Genomic DNA, 24116 nt, shown 5'->3' with positions numbered 1-24116 from the left:
AGAAGAAGAAAAATGACGGAGAAAGAGACAAAGAAGAAGAATAAAAAAAAGAAGAGGAGGAAGCGAAGAGAAAAACTGTACAACATTTTCAATTCCAAAAAAATGTTATATTAAGTTAAAAAAGTTATATTGTCATAGATGGTAAATATTTTTTTAATATAGCATATTTATGTGATTTACCCTTAATTAATTCTGATTTTAATCCTCAAATGGTATATAATTAATCACATTTAGTTTTTAATTAATTGAAATATGCACATTTAATCTCTGTATTTGCAAAATATTTAAAAATCTATCATGATTATCAATTATTCCACTATTCAATTACATCTCGTATTGTTACATTGAGAACAATTATAAAAATAGTTCAAAAGATAACATTTTTTATATCTAAAAAATCACAACACACTATATTAAAATTATCGATAACTAAGGAAAGGAGGTACTACTATGAAGTATGAACTATCCAATATACAAATACATTTCATAAAAGTCAAAATATTTTAAGATCAATGTGTTTCCTTTTGGGAAACAAAAAGAAAAAATATGTCAAAGAAAAAATGTCATTTTAATATAAAGAAAAAAAAGGCTTTGAAAATCATTTTTCATAGTTAATGTGGGACCAAATACCCATAAACCGTGTATGGTAATAAAAGCCCAAATTTGACCCATCTACTTTGTAAAGGATGTGGGCCCATGAACGGTTCAGAGGACGGTTCGTGGGTCCCGTTGAATCGTTAATCTAGAGTAATTAGGTCGTATACGGTATCAGTGTAGTTTAACTTATTATAACCGACAATGTTACGATAAAGTTATAGATATTCCTATATATCCTTAATTAGAAATCGTGAGTTCAAGCCTTAAGTATGAACTCGTCTTTATTAAAGAGCGGTTTACCCTCGATACAAATTTTCCGACACAAATATGAATATATGAAAATAGTCGGGCCCTGATATGGTAGTTGAATACTAGATGAAACCAAGAAAACATATTAAGATGTCTAAGACTTGTTTATATTGGACTTAAAAGTCAATCTTTCTTTGTTAAATTTTATGTATATTCAAATAGAATATTACAATGAGGTAGACATGAATTCAAAATTTATGAATTTTGAATCATAATTTTTTTTACTATACATATTAGGCGAATATCTTAGAAAGTTGAATTAAAACTATTAAATTCTACTGATCGCATAAATTTTATTATGACTCATTCTTACAAAGAGGGAACTATAGCTAGTATATAACCTACCAACAAGGGTTGTGGTGGAGTGGTAAGTACTCTTTCATCCTTAATCAAAATGTCTCGGGTTCGAGCCCCCTTAGGTACGGAATCGCCTTTGTTAGGAAGCGTTTTGCCCCTCAATGTGGGACTTTCCGGTGCGAATCCGGATTTAGTCGAGCTCCAATGTGGGTACCGGACACCGGATGGGAAACAAAAAAAAAAGTATATAACCTTATAGGGTTGTGTTTTAAAAGAATAAATTGAAAGGGAAATATTTTTTCCGAAAAAATGTTTTGTTGGAAAATAAGTGGACTTATTATTATTTTTTATTTACTTTTTTGTGTTTGATAAGTAAATAAAAGTATATTATCTTGACTATTTATATATAGTCTAGTAAAATACTATGTGGATGGATCGGAATGGCATGGAGAGTGAGGGTTCGGTGGTGGGATGATCAAATGGCGGGTTTTGGGGATGTTGGGTCGTTGGGGAGGAGACAACAAACTTGAAATGTCACTAATGAAACTTGTTTTTTCTCCTTTCATTAAAAAAATCATTTTCCTCAGTTTTGAGAAGCTTGTTTCCCTAATGTTTTGATCCACCAAACATTTTTCTCCATACCAAATACACTTCAAAGAAAAAAAGACTTTGTCTAGCAAGTATTTTTAGTTGGTCAAACAAACAAAGAGCTTGTCAAGCAAGTTCTTGAAAATTTCTATCTAAAGAAAAAGAAAATGCAGAGTAAAAGTGGACAAACTTACAAGAAAATGATGGCCACCAATACATAAGTAATATTTTAAAATATATATATTATATATGTTATACACATTCTAACCTTTTTACTATAAGGTTATGAACAACCAACCATCGTACTACATATTATTCAATTATTTTCTCTTCTTCCATGATTAATTATAGTAAAAACAATTATTTTTGTTGGTATTGCACATATAAAACTTCAATAGATTTACCCACTATGGGTGAAAATTGAAAAAATATAGAATAAAAAAGTCCACCCACTATGTAATTCACTAAAACAACAATTTATGAACTCTCACCCTATAAAAAGTTTACCTACTAGCTAATAATCTAAATTTATTATGAATAGACTATGACAAGGAGGTGAAAGAGGAACGTAGATGTAATTGATAAAGTTGTTATCACGTGGTTAGAAGATTTTGAGTACAAGTTATATAAATAACTTATTGCAGAAATATAAAAAAAATTGCGCACAAAAGATGTGGTACGATCTTTCCTTGAACTCTGCAACTATTATGCCCCTTCACCGAATCATTCACATAGGGGTTGTTGATTAGCAACTTGCCCATGTGAATTCCAATATTGCAAATTATTAATTTGTTTATTAGACTAATAACAAGTAAATAAATAAATATAACCTTAGTATTTATTGAAATTAGGTTATGAACTTATGATGGGGAGACACTTTTTCACAAGTTGCAAATAATACATTGGTTTATTCCTCTTTTTGCAAGTAGTTGACTTTGTGTTGTCTTCTACTTATTTTTTTGGGACCTTTTTATACTATTTTGATTGATGAAAAGTCAAATCATTTCACGATGTAATTTATATTAGACGAATTTAAAATTTAAACTTGACGAGTTTTTACATAATCTTTAGTAACAGTTAGATTTATAGTTAAATATTTGTGAATATTCTAACTCAGTGAAAGCATGAAAGGTCAGACCACAATTGCAGAAGAGTATACAGGGAGAGTTAAACCTCCGATTGATTAACAAGAAATACAAAGTAATAATTTAAAGGGATAAAATGAGGTACATATTTAAAATGTCCGATTAAAGACAAAAGAGTCTATCATCTATTATTATTCAAAATTGAATAAAGTCCTTCCATTTCAACACAAACTCGTAAAATGGAATATCTTTTCATTGAAGGATACATAAAAACCAAAAAGATAAAAAAAATCATATCGAACCAAATTAATTCAGTTCTTCGATTTTTCGTCGGTTTTCATTTTAATTTTTTTTAAGTGTTGGGCCAAAGCCCAACACCCTTATAGCCCAAATATTAAATTCCTAATATTTTAGCCCATACCCGTTAGGGTTTAACTCCATTTGAACCAATTAGGTCATAAACTATTTCCCCTTTTCAATTTTCTCTTTTTTCTCTCTGTGCAAGTAGAGCTGCAGTAATTGGGGAGAAATTCACCTCGAAATTGAGCGATTCGCTATAACTGGTAAGTTTTTATGTATTTCTCCAATTTTCAAGCTAAATTTTGATGTAATTTTCAGCGAAAGTGATAACTTTTTGTGTAATTTGCTAGAGGTTTGAATTTGAGTTTGAATTTGTCTGTAACTAGGTTTAGAAGTGATAAAAGATGCAACATGATGAGGTTATATGGCAAGTTATCAGACACAAGCATTGCAGTTTCATGGCCAAGTGAGTTCTTTTTTAGTTTTTGAGTTTTCACTTCATATGATATCTGTTAGAGGTTTTTATTTGATTTTTTTTGTTGCGACATTTACAGGATTGAGACTGGGATATTTTGTCGAAACCCATATAATGTAACTGGGATTTGCAACCGTAGCTCATGTCCTCTGGCTAATAGCCGGTACGCCACCATTCGGGATCATGATGGTACTGATTTGCAGCTTATTTTACTGTAATTGTTGAAATGTTATAAAGATGTTATAGCTTTTGTTTAAATAAAAGAACCCACAAAAAGGTATCTGCTTTTTTCAAGTTTCAGGCAAAAAAAGAGTAAGAATAAGTAAATGGTTGTCACTGGAATTCTAAGGAATACAGGATATGAGTTGAACGTTCTTCCGTCTGTATATTAGAAAAGTTTTTTTATGTTATCTCATTAAATGAATAACTTGGCTGCTACAGGAATGGCCATATATTTGGATTATACTGATTTAATGTTTTTCTTCTGGGTTTTGAGTTATGAATCATGAGGTTAACTTGAAATTTGGTTGATGCGGTAAGTCAATGTGGTCGTCTAAATGTTCTGATATTTATAGTAATCTGTCTAAGGAATCTAGTCTGGTTTCGAAGGCTTCTCCAAGACTGCTTCTTTCTGTATATTTTCTGTGGAAACTGGTACTCTGTTAATCATAGGAGTGATTGTGGGTATCTCCAAAGTTTAATCATAAATCATGTACTTTGGTAGAGTTTCTTTTGGATCCTCCGATGAACTCTAGTTGGTGTGCATTTGCTTATTTACTTGTTTTTTTGTGCTATGCAGGAGTATTCTATTTGTACATGAAAACAATAGAAAGGGCTCACATGCCAAACAAACTTTGGGAACGAGTTAAATTGCCAAGAAATTACGAAAAGGCTCTTGAAATCATTGATAAACATTTGGTAATGAAATTAGCTTCTTTTTTTTTACTTACTGCTGTATACGTTTTGTTCTTCAATGCAATAACTTCCCTCCTCCATCCTCTCTTTGTCAACTACCACAGATGTATTGGCCTAAGTTTCTTGTGCACAAGGCAAAACAACGTTTAACAAAAATGACTCAGATGCGAATAAGAATGAGGAAACTTGCTTTGAAAACAAGGTTCGACTTCCCTTCTAAGACACTTAATATACATACACTTATCAATTTATTGGCTTAAATTTTACTTTTTATGGCCTTGAGCATTACTATTGAGGAGTTTAAAGGTGCATGCTTCAAAGTTTTAGATTCTCGTTTGTTTAATTGATCTGCGTCTTCATTCCATTTCACCTTCTCTCACCCTTCTTCCAGAAGAATGAATATAAAACAATTAATTCCCTGGATTCTTCGTTAGTAAAGGTTGGGAGGACGCTTAGATGCAGTACAAGTAGACTTGCAGTTAGATGTTCATCTAACAATCCAGAAGTGAAAGGGAGTGCCCTGCTTTGATTAAAGAAGGTGGGGTTGTGGGGCTTCATCAAAGAGCATTTATTTATTACATCTTCGATAACTATACCAATGGCCTGCGATATTGGATAAGGACATACCCAGTGTATGCAGAATCATAACTATCACAGCTTATCCAGTTGCCCTTTAGTTCCTGGATATACAGCTAATCATCCGTGAAAGAATTTGCTCTGATACGTTTCTTTAAATTGCCTAGTTATTGGTAGGGCCATCATTTAACTTGAGTTAAATAGTTCAAGTAACCTTCCTCTATGATCATATCAACGGTCATTGCTTTTGGCAAAGGCCTGGACATCCTTTTATTCCTTCCCATCCAGATTATGTACAACATAATTGCCATAGCTGTAATAGCACTATGTTCGTCCTATAAGTATTTGATATGACAATGAACTTTTTAACAGCTGGGTGGTTTCAAATTCGTTTAGTGGGCTTAATCTCCCATGTCAATTAGGTGTTGCTAGGAGAATATTTCTGTTTCTCCTAATTCAAACTAGTACTTACAAAAAAGCTTGCTTTAAACCAATGAATTAATGGTACCAGTTGTGTTTTTGAGATCATAAACACTCCTATCAACTTTCAATAAGGGGTTTGTTTACTTCCATTTGGTGGTACCACCTCCCCTTTAGGAAATAGATCTTTGCTTATGGATGTTTGGCTGTTCACATTTTTCTGCACTAGCTAGTATATGTTTTAATTTGTTGTGTGTCCAGGGAGAAGATAATGACCACACCAAGGAAAGAAACAAAAAGAGAATCTCGGCGACAGGAAAAGGCTGAAAAAGCTGCTCTTCTCGATAAAGTGAGTTTATGCTTGGAATTCATTCCCTTTTGTTCATGGTAGCTTGTTGTTTTCTTCCTACTTGGTAGATCATCTGGCTATATCCTTTACAATTTATGCCATTTGTATTCTGCAGAATATTGAGAAGGAACTGCTTGAACGCCTTTCAAAAGGAATGTATGGCGACATATACAATTATCCTGAGCAGAAGTATCAAGAGATTCTTGCTAGAGAAGCAGAGCAAGTGGCTAGTGAAGAAGAAGACGAGGAGGTCTTTCTCAAAAGCTTTGTGATATTTTCTCAATATTCCTTGTTTTCCTAGTTTTGCCTTCCTCTCTTGGTTGCTACCCACCCTCCATTTTTTTATTTCTTTTGGGAGTTTGGTGTGAGGGTATTGTGATTCTAGCTAGTAACTTGGGATTACCCTCCTCTAGTGAAACTTTGGCTGATACAATGAGATTGGTCAATTTATTCATTCTTCTGTTAATGACTGAAATAAACAGGAATTTGAAGTAGAATATGTTGAAGGCTATGAAGATCTTGAAGAAGAAGATGACATTGAAGATTTTGATGGTTTTGGAATTAGAGACAATGGCTTGGATGCTGATACCGGTAAATTTCTTGATGGATATGCTCTCCTTTGCTCATCCTGTCTCCCCTTCCCACCGTTCTGTTAGTGCAATATATTAATGACACTTCATCCTTTAGTGAATTCAACTCATAACTAACAGCCCCCATAGGTTTACCTAGACACCAGGAAGTAAAAGAATATGCATTTGTATTCTTGTGATGTTTAGTAAGCGTTTAGACAATACTTGGTTCAAGTAGAAAAGAAAGAGCATTTGAAGCTGAAAAAGAGTATGAAAAGAGTACTAGCTTGTATACTTTATGAAGTTTTCTGCTTTTGAAGTAGAAATCACAAATTTGTAGCGGTCGCATTCTTCTGGTGTATTGTGACTGATACACATATTATATCTTTGGCTGAAGCATGTATTCATGTCTATTATTGTGACAAAGTTGATTTAAAATTAATAATTGTGAACTAGTTGTGTATGATCAGAATCTTGTGTTTCTTATCTAAAGCTTGTCTGGTAGTGTTAATCATTGTCTATGCTTTATATATATACTCGTCTAATGTGGGAATCACTCCACTAGGAGACGATGAAGATGATGACGACGATGACGAAGAGGCTGTTACAGTTCATCGGAAGAGTGGTGGAAAAGATTCTGCTTTAGCTAGAAGAAGAGCTGAGAAAGATGATCCAAGTGCCAAAGCAAAGAAAAAGGCGAAAGTACTCGTGGAGGTAAAAATTACTAACACATATTTGTTTCCTAACATATAATAAACTGTTGTGGTTGGGTTCTTCCCAAGATCCCGTGCATAGCGTGAACTTAGTGCACAAGACTGCCCTTAATTTTGTTTCCTATTGTGTACTGCTTTACTGCACACTTAATTCTTGTTTTGTTTTGAAAAAAATCATTTTTTTGTTATTTATCTCCTAGGTTGAGCACGACGATACAAGTGCAAGACAGACAACAGTACAATGAGAGCTTGCTTTCTAAGTGGCACGGCAAAAAGATTTGGTTGGACACAATGTTACGCGAAGAGATAGAACAAACTGGATCGTACTAAATTTTGATGTTGTAGTAACAATTTTTGTGGTAATTGTTCGTATTTTCGAGTAGAAAATAGAAGAAAAAAAACTCTTGGGCTGGGCCAAATCTGATTTGGTTATAGTCCCATAATCAGCTTGGGTTGTGATCTTTAGGCCCATAACACAATGGCTGGAAGAAATGATTTTGTATTACTCATCTCATTACCTTATTTTCCCCTTCATCTTGCCATTGCTCTATGAAAAGTTCCATTTTATTTTGGACAAATTATAGAAATACACTCCTTTTGTTTCACTTATTTCCATTATCCTCTATTACTTTTAAAAATCTCCAAAATCTCTTATTTCTTTAATGTATCCGAGCGGCATATTAATGTATCCGAGCTAGTTTTTAATGTATTCGAGCTACATATTAATGTATTCGAGACAGTATTTAATGTATTTGAGTTTCAATTATTGTATCCCGTTTTTTAAAATTTTCAAGGGATTAATGTAATTAGAAACTTATTAGGGGTATATTGTAATTTCATATTAAAACTATGAGATTTATGTAATTTACCCTTTTATTTTTAACAATTGACTTGGTGTGATCGTATCGTTAACTTATTTTTTCATTACCTTGCCCTACACACTACAATAAAAGGAAGGGACAATTATTTTATTTTGTTTTTTTATTTATAGGTTCTGGATCACAATTTATTTTCTTATCGGGTATTGAATAGGTTATTTGTACATATTAAATAATTTTTTTAAAATCAAATACAAGGCTTGAATCAAAGGTTATTAGGTTTTGTTGAATTCATAACTACCATGACTCCATCCCTAGATGCAATTTATTTGAAACATTGTAGTTATTATTAAGACAATACAATATGATACATTATAGTACTGTACGAAATAGCAATTCAAGCACTTTCTAATATCTTGTTTTGATGTTTGTTACCCATTGTATTGTTAGATAAAACACAATGTTTGTTGTTATTATTATTATTTAAATTTAATTGCATCGTACAGTTAAATTAATCGTTTGTTAACATTGAAAAGTTTTATTTTGTGTAACGATCAATTTGATGTGATCGTATCGTCATCTTAATTTTTCTTTTCTTTTGAGCTGACGATCTTTCAAAAACAACTCTCTAACTCAGAGAAGTAGTTGTAAGACCTTCATACATTATATCCTCCTCATACCCTGCTTTTGCAGAATTTCATCGAGTATATTGTTGTTGTGGTGATTCGATATGATTTTGAACTTTACTTTTCTTATAATTTTTATCATTATAATTATTAATATGTAACATTATGTAGCTACAAAGAGAACAATACAATATATCCAAACATTGTATTAGTTAAAACAATACAATACAATAAAACACACGATAAGAATAGCAAAAACATTTTTTTTGTAAAAGAGCAAAGAGGGGGGTCGGATTTAAACATAATAAAACTTTTGGGGTACAAAAATGATTTTCACCTAAATTGGAGACCATGAAAGGAAAACTACACAACTTTATATAGACCCTTTTTCCCTTCTCATCTGCCAATAAGAAATCGTTGTTTGCCCTAATTAGGTGCAAACTTTTCTCTATCCGCCGTCACCTAATTTGTGAATCTATACTCAAATTCAGCTTGTTGTTTCTTCATAGGTATAAGAAAATCCTCTCAAATATCATTCTATTGAATGTTTTAGTTAAGTTTTGTTGAAAACTATCATGGGTTTCTTTGAATCTTGATGTTCTAAGTTTTCTTTTTTTAAAAAAAGCATTTTCTTTCTCTTTTTTCTTGTGGGTTTTGCTTATTATGATTGTTTGTTATGTGGGTATGTGTTAGAATTGTTAATTAGCTTTTGGGTTGTTGCAAGTTGGGTTTTTTGCTAAGATCTTGTGAACTGAAATGGACTAATTACCTATTTCTGTACTTGTTCTATATGGGTTTTGCTTAGAATAATTGTTTGTTATGTGGTTATGTGTTAGAATTGTTAATTAGCTTTTGGGTTGTTGCAAGTTTTTTTTTTAAGATCTTGTAAGCTGAAATGGACTAATTACTATTTCTGTACTTTGTTCTATCTGGGTTTTGCTTAGAATGATTCTTTGTCATGTGGGTATATGTTAGAATTGTTAATTAGCTTTTGGGTTGTTGCAAGTTGGGATATTTGTTAAGATCTTGTGAACTGAAATGGACTAATCACCTATTTCTATACTTGGTAGGAGTCTTTTAGTCTATCTAGTGATTTGTATGTCATTAGGAATTGTAGAGAGGTTCTAGTGTTACAAAACCTCAAATTATTTGAGGTGGAATCTGTCTATATAGAGCAAAATGGATTGTCCCCGACTAGTTGGGGTTGAGGGGTAGGTGTTCTTGTATAGTGGATGTATAGCGGATGCACAAGGTCACGGGTTCGAGCTGTGGAAACAGCCTCTTGCATGCAGAAATGCAGTGTTCTTTTTGGGGTTTTAGTTTTTGCTATATCAGTGTGTGGTTAAAATCTTGATTCGATGGAAGTTAGAAAGCTAGGGTGTTTCTGGAAGATTCTGTTTATAGACTGAGTCCTTAGTGAAGAACCTGTGGTGTGTCAAATATTGGGAGTAACTTTAGGTGCTAGAAGCTCGATGCTTCCAAACTTTTAGCTTTCTCGTCTCTGCAGTGGTTTAATTGCTTTTTGGTGTGCACATTGAAATTGAAAGTGTGAGGTTTTATGCTGGGATTGTCTAATGGGTAAGTGCCAAGTCTTACCTTATTTTCCTTTTTGTCGATTGTAGCTTTTAAGGAGCTGCATAGTGAGCCTGTTTGTTATTTGATGATTGTGAATTTAAATGTTGTTACTTAACTAGTTATTTGTGTGTACATTTTACACATACTTGCAAAAAAATTGCATTAGCTTGATTGTTTCTCTTTAAAGTCGTGGAAGACAGCCATATTGAATCCACATGCACACTGATTTTCTTTAAATACTATTTTATGCTATAGTTGTTTTTTCACTTTTTTTGTAACTTTATTTTGCTCTGAGCACATCTTTTATGAGGTAATGATGTCCATTTTAATTTTTTTTATGGGTGTTGGAGAAGTATATGATGATCATTACAACTTGGAATGCTGATATGACAGCAACTTGTTTTGTATTCGTACTGTCTGATCACTTCTGCAGCTACCGCCAAGATTGTTTATTGTCAATTATTCTTAATGTTGCTTTGAAGTGATTTGACTACATTTTTTATCGTCTTTGCACTTATACATATGTTTTAGTTTCAAACTGAACCAGAAACTGTCAGTGGACTCCTTGAGTTTCCTGTTATTTGTTGTTCAAAATCTTCTTTTTTTCTTATTACTCAAGAGAACGAGATGATGAATATTATACTGTCATGACTGTTGTATGATACCATTCATCATGTATTCGTACTGGCTGATTGTTCTTCTTGAATTATATTTTCGTCTTGGAGTTTTTATTAATATCTGGTTTTCATTTTTATTTTGGGATTTAAAATGTATTCCTTGAACTATTACTTTTTGAGTATTGCTTAACTATTGAAATCTTTTCAGTCATATTTACGTATCACATTCTGAACCAACCATCAATTTGGAGAATGAGATGATGAGTGTTATACAAGTTTGATAGCTGATATGATGGCGTATTATCATGTATTAGCTCTAGCTGATCATTCTCTTTTGGGCGACTTATATTGGTTCTTCCTGTGTGTTGAGTAGTCTTGTTAATGCATTTGATTGACATGCTTTAACGACCGGTCGATCTCTACCTTATACAAGTTAAAATATTAAATAAATTGTCCTTCACACTTTTACCTTTTGACATTTTATCCTCCTAATATGTAGTTCTTAAGCCAATTTTTTGCTTGTTAACGCACTTCTTTAACATGAAATAGGTCAATATGGTTGATTGAGAATGATATGATGAACTTCATAATAGTGATTGCTGCTGATATGATGGCATTTTATCATGTATTAGCTCTAGCTGATCATTCTCTTTTGTGTGACTTAAATTGGTTCCTCCTGTGTGTTGAGAGTAGTCTTGTTATTGCATTTTATTGATATGCTGCAATGACTGGTCAATCTCTACCTTACACAAGATATACACAATTTAAAATTTCAAATGAATTGTCTTCATACTTTTACCTTGACATTTTATCCTCCTAATATGGAGTAGTTCTAATGGCAAATTTTTGCTTCTTGTCGCTCTTCTTTAACATGAAGTAGCTCAATATGGTTGTGGATTGAGAATGATATGATGAACTTCATACTAGTGATTGCTGATATGATGGCATTTTATCATGTATTAGCTCTAGCTGATCATTCTCTTTCTGTCCACTCTAATTTTGTTTCCTTGAATTGGTTTCCTTTTTTTTTTACCTAACATTATAGTATCTTAGCTCTTGACTTGAGTAATTAATTTCCTGGTTTTCTTCACATCTGAGGGGAAATGTTGGGCTTTTTCCCCCCATTGTTTTGTTGTTTGCCTTGAAAGAGAATTTTCTATGGTGCAATCTCATGTTTATTTGAGTAATTTAACTAGACTGTAGCAAGGATGTGAGTAGTTGGGGATATTTACCGTATCTTCTCTTATTTGAAATATCTGAGTAGACATGCTTTGGCTTTTCTCAAGGAGTGTAGTTGCCTTTTGTTATCATCCTTCTTTTGCATCCTTAGTGTGGTTTATGTATTGGTTTATCTAATGAATTTTATTTTTGTACAAGAGCTTCCTCACTCATTTCTGTACTGTGGACAGATTAAATTGATTCTGTTGGAATGAGGAGGAGAAGTTACAGCCCATCACCACAGAGAGGTTATGGCAGAAGAGGAAGGAGTCCGAGTCCCAGAGGTCGATATGGTGGTCATAGTAGAGATGGTCCGACTAGTCTTTTAGTTCGAAATCTTCGCCATGATTGTCGGTATGCACTAATGAGTGTCCTCAAATTTATGATATGTTTGAAGTATTCCATGTCTTCCTTTTGCCAGTTCATTCCTGAATTGCTATATCAGTTTTTAGTGATTTTGAGCTTGTAACTGATCATGTAGATATATTACTTTTATAGAAAATTCTCAGATGATTCTTATCTTGAGGCTATGTCCATAGTGAAGCGGGCCAAGATGACAAATTATTGGTATAAGCAGAAACAGTTGTTGAAAAATCATGCTGTTAGGATTCAAGAAATATAGTTGTGTTACTTTCCTTCATTGTATTACATTACCAGTAGACTTGTAGTACTTTTATAAATTGGTACCCCACAGTTTACTGCTTGCATGCAGGCCAGAAGACCTCAGAAGGCCGTTCGGGCAATTTGGCCCTGTGAAGGATATTTACTTGCCAAAGGACTACTACACTGGGTGAGCTTGTTTTGCATGTGATTATTCATCTGCTCAATTCTTCTGGTCTCAGAAGGAAGAAGAAAGAAAAAAAGAGTGGAGTCTCTCTCTCTCTGACCAGATATTCTTTATTTACAGTCAAGCTCTGCTCTGCTGAAAAATAAATATTGAAGATTTTATTTTTCTAGCACACATTGTTTGGTACCAATATCCCCGTTAATGGATTTGGCTAAATTTTGTTTGTCGGTGATACCATAAAGGCATAAAGTTTTTTCCTTCTTAAAATTTGTTGGTTAATTTTTTTTGTTGTTAGAAACCGGCCTGTGCTTTATTTAAATTGTGAAATTTAGCAGCGAAACTAAGAGTCTTGAAGACTTCAATCAAGTAATAAGCATTCTGTTGACACATTGAAGTAGTAAGAGTTCTTGACATCAATCAGGTAGTAAGAGTTGAAGGTGATGTTAATGGTAGTGAAGATTTGAAGGAATTTGGATTTGAATACAATGTGAAGATTTCAAGATTTCAAGTCTTGAAGAATTTCAAGTCATCTTTAAACTGATACATTCAAGGTCAGCAGCCATGTGCTTGCTTATGTGCTTATGAAGACGTTATTTTTTGGTGGGATTATTTGAATTTGTGCTGTTTTTAACTTTGTTACTGTTTAGGCTAGTTCTTTGCTTTCCTCAATATATCTCTTAGAATCTAGTTCCCCAATATTTGTTCTTGATCAGTCCTTATGGGGATTTGGTGGAATTGCTAGCGCTCGACAAATTTGATTCTTTAACCCTTATTGGCCTTGTATTCACAGATTGGGTCTTACCTTTTAAACTCTGATCAAATGACTGTAGCTAGGGTGTCTTATATTCTGATCGCCTGCCGAACACCATATTGTTTGAGAAATATCTGTTCTAAATCTGTTCTTGTGTTCCCACCTCTTTTTCACAGTGAACCACGAGGCTTTGGATTTGTCCAGTTTGTGGATCCTGCTGATGCTGCAGATGCCAAGTATCAGATGGATGGACAAGGTTTTCAAGGTCGGCAACTGACTGTGGTTTTTGCCGAGGAAAACAGGAAAAAACCTACTGAAATGAGATCTAGGGAACGCAGTGGAAGGTAATACTTTGTATTTCATTTGCTAATATCATATTAGTCCATTTAAATTCTGTCTTGAGTAGTCCTTATTGTCTCGTGTAGTGGTGGAAGTTTCCTGTGTCTTTCATGACAGTATTCTAAATTTGGCTTTGATGTTTGAAAGTAAAACAATAAGTAGTCTACATTGTTGTAAAATTGTCTGTCCCTTTTGGCTTTGTAAATGATTGGCTGATTATTTTGGATTTGGATATTCATTTAGTTTGATTTTCTTGCCAGTCATAGGAGTAGCCGCAGCCATGATCGGAGACGTACTCCACCTTCACGGTATGCAAGAGCAGGATCACACAGCCGTGATTACTCTCCCAAGAGAAGGCAGTACTCGAGGTATGCAATGTTACTTATATTTGTTGTTTGTTTAATTAAAGGGGCTCTAGATTGTAATAATGATGCGCTTCCAACAACCAGCCAGGCATATCAGACACTATCTTTGGTATTAAGTTCATTTTTTTTGTTTTATTGCGTGCATAGTCTGATTCATTTAGCTGATAAGGCATGCTGCCTGTTTTATGATACTATCCATTGTTTGCTTGTTAAAAAGCATATTTTGAACTTGTTTACTGCCTGCAAGTTGGTCCTAGGAAGTTAATCAGACATTTTAGAAATTCGCTTGCCCTATGTACTACCTTTTTAGCTATTGTTTTAGCTCTTTTTTCACATCTTTTGAGACAACAATAAGTAATACAAGCTATTTGTCTGTGTATCTCTATCCCATCTAATTTCCACTTGATGATTTACTTCTACTTTGCAGGTCTGTCTCACCTGAAGAGAAAAGATACAGTCGTGAGAGGTCATATTCACGATCCCCTCCTCGAGACCTTTCTCCTCCACCACATAATGGGTCAAGGAGTCGCAGTCAAACTCCAGTCAGAGAGCGCCCACCATATAATGGCAGTCCAAGGAGCCGTAGCAGAAGTCCAGTTAGGAGGGAGCGTTCTCCTGTTAGGGGTCACAGCAGGAGCCCTAGTAGGAGCCCTGGTTGTGCTCCCTACTCGCCATGATCCAAACTGCAATGTGTCTCCATGATACTGAGCTCTATATCTTAAGTAGGATTAATGCTGTAATATGGATCTTTCTATTTGTACGACTCTCTGGTGTTGTTTCTAAACTCGAGTAGAACTTAAGTTGGCATTGGCAACAGATTTTAGACTCGTGCAGTATACTACATCAATTTGGATTGTTCGTGCCATTGGATGGTCTTTGAAATATGTTGTGTGCGCTCATTACTGTTGAGTTTATGCATTTAGTGCTGTTTGGACATGTGTGTTTGTGGTCAAACATGTGCATTCAACATCTATTGTATTTAACCTAGAATTTTGAAGGTTTGGAGTTGCTACTTAAAAACTCATTATTATTGAGATATAACATGTTCTCAAACGAAATTTACCCATGAAACTTGCGACTTAGAAGATTTTCGAATCTTGTGCGCTCTTTTGTTGAAGTAGTTAGTAAATTGTATATATTAAATGAAGTTTTTGTCACTATGTTTGAATCTTGTGATTTTGACACTCCAATTAATCTTAATTTTGTTTGGACAATTGGAAATGTCCTGGTGATTGATACTGACCATTGATGAATCTCAAGTTTTTTGGTGATTAGAAGTCTACAAAAATGAATTCCTGATTACAAGTGTTCTTTGTATGTATTATTACATGCTGATTTTTTGAATTTGGTTGATACACTCCAATTAACATGTAATTTGATTGGTCCATCAAAAATGATTTGGGGTTACGAAATAAGATTTCAGGATTATCTAGACTTGTAAGATGTATTATAAGACCGGTTCTTCTTTACCCCAAATATTATGAGCCATTTGTGACGATCTGGAAAATGATATACATTACCTCTGCAGGGCCAGCGTTACCCTTTTGGAGTTTCAGGATCACAAAACACTCATTAAAGATTATCTAAGCTCTTCATGTGTATTAGATTGATGAATTTACAGAGTATGACTGATTAACTCTGTTTGACCTTAATTTTTTGCGAGTTTATTTGAAATGATCTAATGAATGATACTAAAAAGTGTTTCTTAAGAACTATCATTTACCTTTTTTTTCTCTTTAGAATCTTTAAATCACAAGACAAGAATTTAAGATTATCTTAATTTGTCGCGTGAAGCACATGGTTTCTGACAGAAAGAAGAAAGGAAATAGGTCTAGAATTTGAAAAAAAAAAAAAACATATATCAACAAAATGTGAATGATGTTGGCCATTATTGAGAAATTGTCACTTTCCAACTTGTATTATTTGTTCACCTTGGCTAACTTTTTGCAAACATTTTTACCAAGTTAATGAATTTCCTCTCATTATTAATCCAATCTTATAAAATAAAAAAAAGTCATAAAATTACTTGGCCGTTTATTAAAATTTTAAAATTAAGAAATAAAAATGAAGGTAGTAGTAATATAGACTAGGCTAATTAATGATTTTTTATAATTCTAGTTTCATCACTCTAACAGAGGATTAAATAGGGACACATGACACAATCTTATTTGTCGATCCAGTATTCAATAAATGTCGGGTCGGTGGATAAGATTATGACATGTGTATGTCCGTTAATATATGCTATAATTTTTAAACGATAGGGGCACCAGTATTCCAAAAGTATGACGGAGAATATCTGCATATCATTTACGATAGTTCGGGTAGGTTTGTTCTTTTTCCCTTTTTGAATTTATATTTGAATTCTAGAGACCATGGCTCCATAGGTCCCCACACATGCTTAGTTGTCTTCAACTAAAGAAAAGAAATAAATAAAAATTTTATTCATAAAATATTCAATCATTCTTCCACATAGACTTTTCACATTTTTTTTTAACCTCAACCTGAAATTATTGATTCATTTCTTTTGAGAGGTAAATACACCAAAAGTCATTATACTCTGCCAGTTTCAAAATAGTTATCATGTTTTATTTTTTAAAATATGAATTTAAAATTATAAATTGAAATATCAATTATCAAAAAATTATTAAAAAGATATTATTTATAAATTATGAATTTTTAATTTATACTATTTAAATCTCAAAAAAATATTATAATAAATATTTTGAAATAAAGGGAGTAGTACTTTTATTTTTTACTTACTTATTAAAAATATAAAATAAGAGAGGTTTAATTTATACTATTTAAATCTCAAAAAAAATATTATAATAAATATTTTGAAATGAAGGGAGTAGTACTTTTTACTATTTTTTACTTATTAAAAAATAATAAAATAAGAGAGGAATTTAAGGGAATTTAAGCTAGATACGCGGCTAAAATCTTGATGTGTCATCGAAATCTGTCACATTTTTCAAGAATCTTCAGATCTAGAGAAGAAAAAAAAAGTGATAAAAGTTTTTCTTTTTTGTACTTTTTTCATATTGCTAGTAGAAAAACAAGAATTGTATAGTGTGTATAGATAGATGTGTAAAGTTCTAGAATTGAGGTTTGATATAGCACAAGTGCTACATTTAAGGCTTCTTTATTACTTTCTTGTCTTCTTCTTTCCTATGTGTACCCAAAAAAAGTAATCTTTTTAATTGTGTATATGTACAAAAACTTGAATAAAATAATTATTTGGAACTATACTGTATATGGGTGTTTATGTTTTTTAATTATAAGTATAGTTTAAGGTTAAAGTTTTAATCTTTATCAATAATTATGTAGTAATTGAACAGTCATTTTTGGGAGTCTCTTGAAGTTACTGCTACAGTAGACTAGTGTCTTGTGCTGTTTCAGTTTTCCTCTTTGTGACCACTCATTTCTCTGTTATTTTGTACTCAACAAAGTGTAGTGTGAAGTGGGGTAAGAGGGTTTTCTTCAAATTTTTGGTTTTTGTGTTGTCAGCTTTGTCCACTTAACTATTTGGTGTTTACATTTGAGTTTTACCAACTCTTAATAGGATCTTGGTTAATAGATTTTCTTGGTTTTGCTATAGTGGAGCAGAAGTTGAATTCAGGTACTTTGTTTCTTTTCCTTTTGTTCCTTCATTTTCTGCTTCTGGTTGAAATGTTTTGTACTTCTAAATCAGTTTTGAGATGTGGGGTTTTTGAGTGTTGAGGCTAAACTTGTAAAGGGTTTCTTAATCTTTAGATATTTCTTGGGATTTTGGTGTTGTCTATGCTATTTAAGGTGTAAGGTAGTGTTAGTTTTTGATAAAGTTTGGTTCTTTGAAGTTTCTTAAGCATTTCTTGCTTTGGAGATGTGGATGAGAGTGACTGTTTTGCTCTTATGAACTGATAAAACACATGTCATAATCAATGTTACCTCTGTAGTGACAATGTTTTTTGTTTTTAAGCTGCCATGAAGTGGAGTGATAACTATATGTCTTAATTTGTGTACTACTATGAGACAGAAATGTTAAATTCTTGTGAATCTGTGACCTATTGTTTTGGTAGACAAGCATGCTAAACTGCGTAAAGTTTGAATCTTTTGTTAGGTTCTTGTTAAATGGAACCAGACTGTATTAGGTGCTGTTCACTGATGTAATTCTGGGTTCAGCTAGACATCTTTTAGTGGATTACTATGCTAAGACTTCTTTTGTTTATGGGTGTGTGGTTTGCGTTTTTAATATCACACGGGGTGGGATGGGATGGGAATATGCTGTATATTCTTCTATATAGTTCATGTTGGTAGTACAAGATCCTATACTTGAGCAGCGTCAACAAGTTAGACAGCAAACAGCCATTTCCACTTTCTGATACTGGTTTTGTTTTGAATTACTTTGCTATAAACACGATCCTCAGTAGATATCATGTGGTGACTCAGCCATTTCCCTTGAGGTCATGCACGTGTATACTTTGTTTCATATTCATTTGGTGGGTTCTTCATCCCTAGTTAATATGGTTAGGAGAAACCCAATGACATAGAAGGACACTGTTAATTTAAGTTCGAGCATCTTTGCTGAACAGTCTCATTTTCTATTTGTCTACTTTACTCGGTTTTTAGATTTCTGGGGTCAGTATTACTAGAAGAATGAACTTTTCGCCTGTTAAGTTTTGCAGTTCTGCTTATCATTCAATGTTATAGTCATACAACTGAGCTCATTTGCTCTCTATTCAATCAAACTAGCTTTAATTTCTTGTAATCTTTTTCCTGTAGCACCCTCTTGACAAATACCGTTTGAAGCAACAGTTGCCGGCTGATTGATATTAGAGTTGAAGTTTTGGATGCTTCTGATGACGCTTAAACCGTGGCTTGCCATATCTATTCTATTTTTTTTCTTTATCTCAAATGTAATAGGTAATGCAGTAAGTTTCTCCCTGTCAGCTCTATAATGTTATTGCTGTGTATTGATTCAGCACTCTAGTTAATATCATGCAAGGGTCCTTATTTGGTTATATGATATGCCTTATAATGGTAAATATCAGTTCGTATCAATTGATAGATAGGGTATGTTTGGAAACAGACCATCAAATTTGAATTATTAAAAACTATGCATCGTGTTGTCTGTATCATTTATTGAATGCTTAATGGAATTCTTCTTGTTTATTTGTTTATTTTGTGGTGTCATGCAACTTAGGTATAAATATCATTTATTTCCTCCTTTATTGGCTTTCTACGTTTAGTTTATCAAACATTTCTTTTGGGCGATAATGCATATGCTAATCATGCAAGATAAGTTGTAACATGTACTATTATACAGTACTAAATGCTTGTTGAACCAAAAAATGTTCTAATTTATAAGATAGATCTATAAGCTTTGAGTAAAGTATGTTAACTTTTCAAAGATGAAGTTATTATAAGAAATTTCATAGATGAAATAGTTAACTGAATATAGTAAAATTGCTTGGAGTAGCTTGATTGTGCTACATGATTAGAAGAGGGCAAAAGAGGTAAGGAGTTCACCAGATAGTGGCTGTGTCATGGAGTACAAAAAACCATTATGGGAGACTGCATGGTGATTTGACAGTGAAACGCCAGGTAGCGTTGTGACATTTAATAGTTCTGCCAATCAATTAAGGTTTATCGATCAAGCCTCCCATTGATGGTCTAAAATTCTTCTTTGCACTCTTTGAAGGATTAGGTATTGAGTATTTGACCCAAAAAGTGCTTCTTGCTCCGCCATCAACTGGTCCCTGAAGCTTCTTCTGGTCCCTCTGCCTCCAAAGCTCAAGCTCCTTCTCCCACTTTAGACAAATTTTTGTAATTACACATTTGGTGATTACCAGAAAAAGTTAGTTACCTAAAAAACATGACTAAGGTTTAACTAAAGGATCATCCTTCACAAGTCATTGATAGAACAATGAGTTAGGAAAGGCTACAGGAAGAAGCATTGACGCTGTCTTACAAAATCTTGGTGTTTCGTAGCGACTTGATGAAGAAACTAGTAGCATCATATTATCGTTGTAAGAATGCAATTGGAAAAAAAGACAAACCAATAATGGCAAGTCAGAAGAAATCTAGTGTTATCTTCTTATTTTGTACCTAGAAAGTTGTTTGATATGCTTTCTCGAGAATCGGTTTTAGCATTGGTATTTTGATAGTTGTTCCACTGAGGGTCCATCAGAAACAACCTATCTACCTTCACAGGGTAGGGGTAAGGCTGCGTACACACCACCCTCCCCAGACCCTACTTGTGGGATTACACTTGGTATATATGTTGTTGTTTTGATAGTTGGGCCAGTATTGTGTTGTGATTTCTGCTGTTTATGTTATATACTTACATTTTTATTTATAATGGGATCCAACCATCTGAGCAGCTTACATAATGGCCTTGCATGATGGTGCTTTGATTCATTTGTAGTGCTAACGTGCATGTTCTTCAAAATTGTAGGTGCATTTGTTGGAATAAACATCGGCACTGATGTAACAAATTTACCCCCAGCTTCAGATGTGGTTGCACTCCTTAAAGCTCGTCAGATAACTCATGTGCGCCTATTTAATGCTGATGCCCATATGTTGAAAGCTTTAGCCAACACTAGTATCGAAGTTATTATAGGCGTTACAAATGAAGAAGTCCTAGGGATTGGAGAGTCTCCATCAACTGCAGCTTCTTGGGTAAATAGAAATGTAGCAGCTTACATGCCCGGAACAAATATTACGGCTATTGCTGTGGGAAGTGAAGTTCTCACCGCAATCCCAAATGCTGCACCAGTTTTGGTTCCTGCTATGAATTACTTACATAAAGCATTAGTAGCTTCACGACTAAATAACCAAGTTAAAGTTTCAACCCCACAATCAATGGACGTGATTGCTAAGGCATTTCCTCCTTCCACTGCCACTTTCAATTCTTCATGGAACTCAACGATCTTCCAGATCCTTCAGTTTCTAAGAAATACAAACTCGTATTACATGTTGAATGCTTATCCATATTATGAGTATGTTCACTCTGATGGAATCTTTCCAATTGAATATGCTCTTTTCCAACCACTCTCTGCGGTGAAGCAAATTGTTGATCCGAACACCTTATTTCATTATGTAAGCATGTTTGATGCTTTAGTTGATGCTACATACAACTCTATAGAAGCACTCAACTTTTCAGATATCCCTGTTGTTGTGACGGAGACTGGTTGGCCATGGGCTGGCGGTTCAAATGAGCCAGATGCTACTAAGGAAAATGCGGAAACTTTTAATAATAACCTGATTCGGCGTGTTTCAAATGATACCGGTCCACCCAGTCAACCCAAAATTCCCATTAACACCTTTATTTACGAGATGTTCAATGAAGACAAAAGACCCGGGCCAATCTCAGAAAGAAGTTGGGGGGTCTTTTCTACGAACGGGAGCGATGTTTATACCCTTGGTCTGGGTTCGTCAGACAGCATTTCTGACAATTCTAGTACAGCTTTTTGTGTAGCGAAACCGGGTGCAGATGAGAACAAATTGCAAGATGGAATTAACTGGGCTTGTGGCCAGGGACGTGCTAATTGCAGTGCAATTCAATCTGGGCAGCCTTGTTATTTCCCAGATACTATACAAAATCATGCTTCGTATGCTTACAACGACTATTATCAAAGAATGCATAGTCTTGGTGGAACATGTGATTTTGATGGTACAGCAACAATGACAACACAAGATCCAAGTAAGTTTTAGTATGCAATTTTCTTTTTCATCTTTACATGGAGTTCCAGGAGATGACTTGATTGGTGTCTGGATCATTTTGGCTGATAATAGTGATTCGGTAAATTAACAGTCAACGACATGTTGATATCCCTCTTTTATTTTTCACTCCCATATCAGTAAGAATCTATTTTGCCTATCTGGCTGAAGGCAAATATGCTCTTAGAGATCTTATTTTCCCTTGCTGAAACAAATAAATATCAACTCCCGTCATGTTTGACATGATGTAATATCACATATTCTAGTTCATATTACTTGATGAAGCTGGAGTACAAGTGTGTTTCTATTGCATAAGTAGAGTTTTATTGCTCCTTACTGACGTCTGGGGTGAAGTTGATAGAAATGTTTTAGTTGTTCAATATGGCAATATCTTTATTTTTTACTGCTATATTAGATGAATGACATTAATTTCTTCAAATGTTTGTGTATGATATATGGGACTGAAGCATCGCTTATTTACAAGAAAGCCTTGTTGTGTCTACTTAATTTCATACAGTTTAAGCAATGATTCTCGGAGTTGTGACGCTTTAATTAACATGCAAAGTATGCGTTTCTACATTATTGCGAAATGCTTCTAGCTGTATGTTTCTTAGTAACATTTCAACATGCTGAACCTTACATTTTAGTCTATACGAAGCTCTTTTGCTCTTCCGTTCTCTTTTGCTTTTCAAAATCGTCAATAACAATCTAGGAAGTATTCATTAAAATTGCTACCTTTTTCATCCTCTGTGTATGTTATCTGAACCATTTTTCGTTTTCTTTCTTGAAACCTGATTCATTTAATGGTTTTCCTGGTGCAGGTTCCAGAACATGTAAATTTACCGGAAGGTGAGATATCTAAACCAAGTACAATACACAAATTATCTTTACGAGTACAATCAAGCCTCTCTATAACAGTCATCCTATGTAACAACCACATTTTTGTTGGGATTGATTCTTCATGTTATATTATATGTTCTCTATTACAACATTTCGTTGTTGACGCTGTCATAGAGAAGCTTGACTATACTAACATGTTGCATTTGCACAAATATTGCCTCTATTTGGACTGAATTTACTTCTTTTTCATCCGACAGTTCGAATTCAGGTGGTGGGGTGTTCCCTCCGGCAGCATTTGGACCTATCGGTGCGACTTCTCAGTGTTCAACGATTCGATTGCCGGTTATTGCTTACACAATGGTTGTTTTTTTGGCTTTGTTGATTCTTGATGTGAATGGACATTTTGTTTTCTAGCATATTTAGGAAGATTGAGATCTTTGCATTTTTGGATTCCCTCTGTGTATTTTGCAGGAAAATTGAACCAACTCTTTTAGTTTGTTAGTTTAGATGATTGATATTTGTCTTTTAACACTCAACTAGATGATGATTTAAATCCATTTTTTGCATTATTTTTCTTGTTGGTGAAAAGCTTCCTTACCATGACCCCCACCCCCACCCCCACCCCATCCGTGATCGTTATAACAGTGGTGTTCAGGTCAGCTTGACACACGTTTACTCCCATTAGTTCAAGTACACGCGGAATTTTGTCCATCAATGTTCAAACATATAAGAAGAAACCACTTCCTATAAAAGCTGAACATATAAGAAGAAACCACTTCCTATAAAAGCTTGAGACATAGGAGGAAAATTTACTTTCCATCAAAGCTTATACAAATGCGAAGAAATCACTTTTTTCTGTTAAAGCTCAAGACATACGAGAAAAAATTACTTTCCATCAAAGTTTATACAAATACGAAGAAATCACTTTTTCTATTAATGTTTAAGAAATACGAGAACAAGTTACTTTTTATCAAAGCTTATACTAATGAGAAGAAATCACCTTTTTTTTATTTTATTAATGCCTAGACATATGAGAAAAAAATTACACTTTTTATCAAAGCTTAAACAAACACGAAGAAATTACTTAATCAAGATAGAATCTATTTGTAAAAGTTGTGGATTTTTTTTTAAAAAATGTTCTTTAATCTTTATTTTTGAAGATGAAGATATGTTTGGATAACAAAATTTGCAAAGTCCTTTTAGATGGATAAAATTCTTTGAATGTTGAGATTCTTAAAGGATAGAATTTGATAATTGATTCCACCATATTCAAAGTTAGATATTTTTTT

General features: G+C 33.7%; 3 protein-coding genes and 3 non-coding genes across 7 annotated transcripts; all 6 read left to right on the top strand.

Moving 5' to 3' along the window:
- Nucleotides 1–3305: 3305 nt before the first annotated feature.
- Nucleotides 3306–7771, top strand: LOC125853461 (uncharacterized). The gene is made up of 10 exons (XM_049533152.1): nt 3306–3439; nt 3563–3642; nt 3731–3840; nt 4451–4569; nt 4671–4768; nt 5824–5911; nt 6027–6161; nt 6394–6502; nt 7046–7194; nt 7394–7771. The coding sequence occupies exons 2-10, from the start codon at nt 3581–3583 to the stop codon at nt 7436–7438; spliced, it is 915 nt and encodes a 304-aa protein (XP_049389109.1). The 5' UTR covers nt 3306–3439; nt 3563–3580; the 3' UTR covers nt 7439–7771.
- Nucleotides 7772–9008: 1237 nt separating this feature from the next.
- LOC125874352 (serine/arginine-rich SC35-like splicing factor SCL30A) lies at nt 9009–15225 on the top strand. The gene is made up of 6 exons (XM_049555231.1): nt 9009–9146; nt 12239–12401; nt 12760–12837; nt 13762–13929; nt 14185–14292; nt 14717–15225. Exons 2-6 carry the CDS (start codon nt 12259–12261, stop codon nt 14964–14966), a joined length of 747 nt encoding a protein of 248 aa, XP_049411188.1. The 5' UTR covers nt 9009–9146; nt 12239–12258; the 3' UTR covers nt 14967–15225.
- On the top strand, nt 11080–11159 carry LOC125854027 (small nucleolar RNA Z102/R77). Its single transcript, XR_007445325.1, has one exon. It is a non-coding gene; the product is annotated as a small nucleolar RNA Z102/R77 (small nucleolar RNA).
- Nucleotides 11397–11477, top strand: LOC125854028 (small nucleolar RNA Z102/R77). Its single transcript, XR_007445326.1, has one exon. It is a non-coding gene; the product is annotated as a small nucleolar RNA Z102/R77 (small nucleolar RNA).
- Nucleotides 11731–11808, top strand: LOC125854026 (small nucleolar RNA Z102/R77). The gene has a single exon (XR_007445324.1). It is a non-coding gene; the product is annotated as a small nucleolar RNA Z102/R77 (small nucleolar RNA).
- Nucleotides 15226–17234: 2009 nt separating the features above from the next.
- Nucleotides 17235–23342, top strand: LOC125874028 (glucan endo-1,3-beta-glucosidase 4). 2 transcript variants are annotated; one of them, XM_049554840.1, is made up of 6 exons: nt 17616–17751; nt 17849–17905; nt 19048–19188; nt 20723–21970; nt 22809–22836; nt 23085–23342. In XM_049554840.1, the coding sequence occupies exons 3-6, from the start codon at nt 19116–19118 to the stop codon at nt 23239–23241; spliced, it is 1506 nt and encodes a 501-aa protein (XP_049410797.1). In that variant the 5' UTR covers nt 17616–17751; nt 17849–17905; nt 19048–19115; the 3' UTR covers nt 23242–23342. The 2 variants fall into 2 exon arrangements, with proteins under 2 accessions (XP_049410805.1, XP_049410797.1); XM_049554848.1 differs by having other exon boundaries at nt 17235–17905.
- Nucleotides 23343–24116: the final 774 nt, after the last annotated feature.

This window comes from Solanum stenotomum, chromosome 1 (genome assembly GCF_019186545.1).
Source record: "Solanum stenotomum isolate F172 chromosome 1, ASM1918654v1, whole genome shotgun sequence".
NCBI lineage: Eukaryota > Viridiplantae > Streptophyta > Magnoliopsida > Solanales > Solanaceae > Solanum > Solanum stenotomum.
This window is presented reverse-complemented; position numbering and strand designations above follow the sequence as displayed.

Bases quoted from the DNA above. Each gene is read 5' to 3' on its own strand.
- LOC125853461 (XM_049533152.1), top strand. From the start codon at position 3,581: ATGCAACATGATGAGGTTATATGGCAAGTTATCAGACACAAGCATTGC. The intron at 5,912-6,026 runs GTGAGTTTATGC...TGTATTCTGCAG, and splicing joins AAGCTGCTCTTCTCGATAAA to AATATTGAGAAGGAACTGCT. The intron at 6,503-7,045 runs GTAAATTTCTTG...TCACTCCACTAG, and splicing joins TGGCTTGGATGCTGATACCG to GAGACGATGAAGATGATGAC.
- LOC125874352 (XM_049555231.1), top strand. From the start codon at position 12,259: ATGAGGAGGAGAAGTTACAGCCCATCACCACAGAGAGGTTATGGCAGA. The intron at 13,930-14,184 runs GTAATACTTTGT...TTTTCTTGCCAG, and splicing joins TCTAGGGAACGCAGTGGAAG to TCATAGGAGTAGCCGCAGCC. The intron at 14,293-14,716 runs GTATGCAATGTT...TCTACTTTGCAG, and splicing joins AAGAGAAGGCAGTACTCGAG to GTCTGTCTCACCTGAAGAGA.
- LOC125874028 (XM_049554848.1), top strand. From the start codon at position 19,116: ATGCTTCTGATGACGCTTAAACCGTGGCTTGCCATATCTATTCTATTT. The intron at 19,189-20,722 runs GTAATGCAGTAA...TCAAAATTGTAG, and splicing joins CTTTATCTCAAATGTAATAG to GTGCATTTGTTGGAATAAAC. The intron at 21,971-22,808 runs GTAAGTTTTAGT...TTCCTGGTGCAG, and splicing joins AATGACAACACAAGATCCAA to GTTCCAGAACATGTAAATTT.